Source organism: Astyanax mexicanus, chromosome 1 (genome assembly GCF_023375975.1).
Source record: "Astyanax mexicanus isolate ESR-SI-001 chromosome 1, AstMex3_surface, whole genome shotgun sequence".
NCBI classification, from domain to species: Eukaryota; Metazoa; Chordata; class Actinopteri; order Characiformes; family Acestrorhamphidae; genus Astyanax; species Astyanax mexicanus.
This window is the reverse complement of record NC_064408.1, coordinates 115,143,775-115,149,774: the sequence shown is the minus strand read 5'-3', so window position 1 is coordinate 115,149,774 and position 6,000 is coordinate 115,143,775. Positions and strand designations below refer to the sequence as shown.

Below are 6,000 nucleotides of genomic sequence, written 5' to 3'. Positions count from 1 at the left end.
GCTTTGAGGAGAAATCTGAAACTACATTTTGTTCTTCAGCTTGGATCACAGGATATAACACACTTAGTGAAAAATGAGAATTCCTTGTTATGTTTTACTGTATGTATGTTTATTTGCATCTGTTCAAATTATATGTGATGCTTTTTTCAAGTAAAAACCCTCATATTGCTGAGGTAAATGGATTAGTTTAATTTGCTTTGGTGTCTAAAACTTTTGCACAGTACTGTACCTAATTCTGATCATCAATCTGTCAAAAAAGCAGATTACACCTGGACACTTTATAAGTCTTGAGATAGGTGTTGGCCCCTTCAGGACCAAATATAGAAACTCTGCTAATTGCAAGTCATTAAAACCCCTACTTAGCCAATTAATGCATCTTCAGTCCTTAGTATGTGCAAAGATAACAATGGGCTTATCCATATATTAATGTACTCTCTGATCACATCAAAAAGTGGCATAAAAATACTGGATGTGCATCTGGACAAGTCTAAGACTGCAGTCAAATATTTTTTTTTTTGTCATACAGATTTTTTAGATGATCAAACTAACTTTAATATCAGACAAATATAACCTGAGTAAATATAAAAAGCAATTTTTAAATCATGATTTTATTTATTAAAGGCAAAAAACTATCCAAAGCAATCTAGCCCTGTGTAAAAAAGTTTTTGTCCCCAAAATCTAATAACTTGGTTGTGTCACTCTTGGTGGCAACAACTGCAATCAACAATAACTGGTAACGAGTCTCTGTAGAGTGATTTTGTTTCACTCGTCTTTACAGAATTATTTTAATTCAGACACATTAAAGAGTTTTCCAGCATAAACATCCTGTTTAAGATCATCCACAGCATCTCAATCACACTTTAACTAGACCAGTCCAAACCCTTCATTTAGTTTAGTTTTTCAAACCATTCAGAGGTGAAATTTTTGTGTTTATCTTCTTTGGATCATTGTCCTGCTGCAGAACCCAAGTACTCCTGAGCTTGAGGTCATGAACAGATGGCCGGATATACTCCTTCAGGATTGTCTGGTAAACAGCAGAATTCCTGGTTCCTTCTATTACAGCAAGTTATCCAGACCCTGAAGCTGCAAAGCAGCCCCAGAACATCACACTACCACCACCATGTTTAACGTTTAGTATGATGTTCTTTTTCTGAAATTATGTGTTAGTTTTAAAGCTAGATGTACTGGGAGACACGCCTTCCAAAAAGCTCCACTTTTGTGTGTTTTTTGAAATCTTTTATCTGCTTCATGTTGCCAGACAGGTTCTATTTAAGTGATTTCTTGAATCAACAGCTCTGGCAGTAATTAGGCCTGTTTTTTAAGCTTTCCAAAAGTGTAATTAATAGCAGTTGATTTATAGGGGGCAAACACTTTTTTACTAAGTGCTTTTTATATTTAGTCATGTTTTATTTGTCTGCTATCAAAGTTTGGTTGATAATCTGAAAAATGCAAAAAACAAAAGAATCTGTAAAGGGAAAAATACTTTTTCACCCCAGTGTAGGTGGAAGCAGTTTAGAACTCTTACCTTGCAACAGACATATTGATTGATGCAGTCTGGATTTGATGAGATCATTGTTTGTTGCATTTCAATTGATGCAAAAGATACTGTAAAATCCAACGTAAGGAGCCTGAGTAACCAGAAAGAGATGAATCTGTTCAAAAATCTGAATGTAATTGCTTTTAAAATAACCTTCACATTGATTTGAGCTAAACACTGCATCTAAACCATCAACAATCAGTCTGGATGTAATGTAGATATTGGTTGAACCCAGATGGTACAACAGATAACTGTGAGGTAGCAGAATACAGTAAAGAGCTGGATAAAGTGAGTTAGACAATGAATGGACAAATACAGCTCTGGAGAAAAATAAGAGAAACATTTAAAATTGAGTTTCTTTGATTTTTACCAAATTGAAAACCTCTGGAACAGAATGAAGAGGAAGATGGATGATCACAAGCCATCAAACCAAGCTGAACTGCTTAAATGTTTACATCAGGAGTGGCATAAAGTTATTCATAAGCAGTGTGTAAGACTGGTGGAGGAGAACATGCCAAGATGTATGAAAACTGTGATAAAAACCAGGGTTATTCCACCAAATAATGATTTCTGAACTTTTGTTATTTCGGGCATTTCTCATTTTCTGCAAATAAATGCTTTAAATGACAATATTTTTATTCGGAATTTGAGAGAAATGTTGTGTGTAGTTTCTAGAATAAAACAACAATGTTAATTTTACTCAAACATAAACCTATAAATAGCAAAATCAGAGAAACTGATTCAGAAACTGAAGTGGTCTCTTAATTTTGTCCAGAGCTGTATATTTGTTTTCATTTCCATAGATGTATAAACTCAGGTATATATATATATAAATATATATAGACCAGCAGGCTGTCTTAACAAACATTCAGATATAAAGGAACCCATCCTCCTTTGGTTGAACCCAGATAGTACAACAGATAACTGGGAGTAAATTGAATGAATTGATAAATATATTTACTTCCATCGCCATAGATGTATAAAGTCATATATAGACAAGCAAGCTGTCTTCACAAACATTCAGATCTTCCTATGGTTGAACCCAGATAATACAACAGATAACTGAGAGGTAGTAGAATACAGTAAAGAGTTGGATAAAGTGAGTTAGACAATACATGGATAAAACATATTTATTTTCATCACCATTGATGTATAAAGTCATATATAAACAAGCAGGCTGTCTTTACAAACATTCAGATCTAAAGGAACCCATTCTCTTTTGGTTGAATCCAGATAGATACAATAGTGAACTGTGAAGCAGTAGAATACTGTAAATAATAGGATAAAATGAGTTAGACAATATACAGATAAAATATATTTATTTTCATCACCATAGATGTATAAAGTCATATATAGACAAGCAGGCTGCCTTTAAAAACATTCAGATCTTCCTTTGGTTGACCCCAGATAATACAACAGATAACTGATAGGTAGTAGAATACAGTAAATGGTTGGATAAAGTGAGTTAGACAATATATGAATAAAATATATTTATTTTCATCGCCATAGATGTATTAACTCATATAAAGTCATATATAAACAAGCAGACTGCCTTTACAAACATTCAGATATAAATGAACCCATCCTTCTTTGGTTGAACCCAGACAGTACAATAGATAACTGGGAAGCAATAGAATACAGTAAAGAGTTGAATAAAGTAAATTGAATGAATGGATAAATATATTTATTTCCATTGCCATAGATGTATAAACTCATTTAAAGTCATATATAGACAAACAGGCTCGGCTGCCTTTACATTACAAACATTAGTGAAAGAATCAGTGTTCTTAAGAACTCACTGAATTTTAGTATGCTACTGCCTGGAGGCTGCTATTGTAACGCCTGGGTTTTTTGTCTGCACTGTACTGTATTTGTACAGTATTTTCAATTAAATCATACAGAAGCAAACTAGCAAACTGTCCGAGCTGACTGACTAAATGAATAGATAGATGAATAGAGTGTGAACTATTAAACATATTTTTGCAATCTGAGTTCCCATTTATTTTGGGTGTATCTTTGCTCTTTGTCCTTGGTTTGGTTTGTGGTTCTGTTCTTTAGGTTCCTGTCCCTAGTGATAAATCCCAGTCTTTGTCTTTTCCTTTCTCTTTCTCTCCAACACTGATCCTTCACTTCCTCCCAGTTTGTTAACTCTAACAGGTGGTGGCCTTGCTTTCCATTTCGTCCACCTGCAGCCCTTCCCATCCCAGCTACTACTATCCCTCTACTGCCTCAGATCTCATCTGCCTGGCTCCTGCTCTTTAGCTGGAGGTGTCTGATGACCACCGGGCTCCCTCTCTCTCTTTCTCTCCCCTCTCCCCTCTCCCGTCCCGCCAGCTAATGGAGTTTCTTGCCCCTCCCCATCCCTCTCTCCACCTCTGACTGAGAAGGCAGCGAGGGGAGGAGAGCAGAGGCAGCAGCAGCCCAACTGTTCCCCTGGGCCCTCGCCTCACTGCTGCTCCAGCGGCTCCATACCTCAGCTCACAAGCCAGTCAAGTCTTTGCCAAGAGTGGAACCTGCTGCTTGCTTGCTACTTACCTTCCTGATTGCTGCCACTGCTGCTGAGGGGAGTGGTTGAACTGGTTACCCAAGAGTGCGCTCGAAACTGATTGCGGGTCAAGCTCCACCATGGCTGGCAAGGCTTGGTGCCAGTTGGCCTTGGCTCTGGCACTGGTGTTGTGCCTGCTTCAGCCTGCTCTTAGCGGTTGCCCAGGGGCCTGTCGCTGTTCCTTCGCCATGGTACAGTGCCTGGAAGCAGATGGCATCACCAGCATCCCGTCACTGGCACCACAGGAGAGCGAAAACGTCACGGAAATGTGAGTCTGGCTGAGTTCAATGCATGGAGGAGAAATTGAGGAATTGGAAATTGAGGAGGGGAGTCTTTGGAGTTTTTGATGGCTTGCAAGTTGTGGAGATGCGGAGTGTCCAGTTGCGGTCCTGATGGGACTTTCAGTCTAAGACAGTTGAAAGTTGTGTTATCAGGGAAATCAACCAACTCTGAGTTTGTGTTGGCTTGTGACTTGAAAGAGTGTTCAGTTCTAGCAATTCTAAAGAGGCTTTTGGGTACAAGATAGTTTGGAAACTGTTTGGTAACGAATTGATGAGTTGAATCATGAAAACTTGCAAATCAAAAAAGGGTTCTGTTCTGGTCCTGAAGTGGTTTTCAGTCTAGAACAGTGTTGGAAACTGTCTGGTAACTAATTGCTCAGTTAAATTAGGCATGTTTTATCAGGGAAATCAACCATATCTTGGTTTGCATTGGCTTGCAAATTGAAAGAGTGTTCAGTTTTGGTTATTCTGAAAAAGTGGTACCTAATTGTCTGGTAGCTAATTGTTGAGTTAAATCATGTAATCTTGCGATTTGAAAGAGGGTTCAGTTCTGGTCCTGAAGCGATTTTTGGTCTAGGACAGTTGAAAACAACCATCTTTGGGTTTGGATTGGCTTGTGACTTGAAAGAGTGTTTAGTTCTGGTCCTGAAGTGTGTTTAGTATAGAACAGTTGGAAACTGTTGGGCAACTAATTGCTGAGTTGAATCAATTATGTTTTAGCAGCAAAATCAACCATATTTTGTTTTGCATTGGCTTGCAAATTTAAAAAGTGTCCAGTTCTAGTCATTCCAAAGAGGCTTTTGGGTACAAGATTGTTTGGAAATTGTCTGGTAATGAATTGAATGAGTTGAATCATGTAAATTTGCAAATCAAAATACTGTTCAGTTCTGGTTTTTGGTCTAGGACAGTTGAAAACTGTCTGGAAAGTAATTACAGAGTTAAAGAAGGCAAATTTTAGCAATTAAATGAACCATACCTGGGTTTGCATTTGCTTGGAAATTGAAAGAGTGTCCAGTTTTAGTAACTCTAAAGAGGCTTTTGGGTACAGGATAGTATGGAAACTGTCTGGTAACTAATTGTTGAGTTGAAACACGTATTTTTAGCAGGGAAATCAACCATCTCTGGGTTCGGATTGGCTTGCAAATCAAAAGAGTTCTAGATATTCTGAAGAGGCTTTTTGGTATTGGATAGTTTGGCAATTGTAACTAATTGCAGAGTTAAATCAGGCAGGTTTTAGCAAGGAAAACAACCATATCTTGGTTTGCATTGGCTTGCGAATCAAAAGAGTGTCTAGTTCTGGTCCTGAAGTGGTTTTAAGTCAGTCAAGGACAGTGTTGGAAATTGTCTGGTAACTAATTGCTGAGGTAATTCAGGCATTGTTTGGCAAGGAAATCAACCATATCTTGATTTGCATTGGCTTGTGAATCGAAAGAAATCAATTACTAAGTTAAATTAGCTATGCTCTTGAAGATGAAGGGCCTTTAGAACCTGAAGAGCTGGACAGTCCTGTGTGCTTATGTGTACATTCTTAGAGATGCTGCTCTTTAGAAGTTGTTAATCGGCCTGAATACTTACTTTATGATCTTTGCCTCAGAGCTTTTCATCCTGCTGTGAAATGTTGAGTCTGTTCAGTTGTA

The 6,000-nt window shown here is 37.7% G+C and overlaps 1 protein-coding gene across 2 annotated transcripts in view; it reads left to right on the top strand.

Annotated features, from left to right (window-relative positions):
* Nucleotides 1-4,009: 4,009 nt before the first annotated feature.
* Nucleotides 4,010-6,000, top strand: part of ntrk1 (neurotrophic tyrosine kinase, receptor, type 1) — a 58,947-nt gene continuing 56,956 nt past the window's right edge. For both annotated transcript variants that reach the window (XM_049464851.1, XM_022668704.2), the window contains exon 1: nt 4,010-4,350. In XM_049464851.1, the coding sequence (XP_049320808.1) occupies nt 4,163-4,350 (188 nt within the window). In that variant the 5' untranslated portion in view covers nt 4,010-4,162. The remainder of the gene's footprint in view (nt 4,351-6,000) is intronic.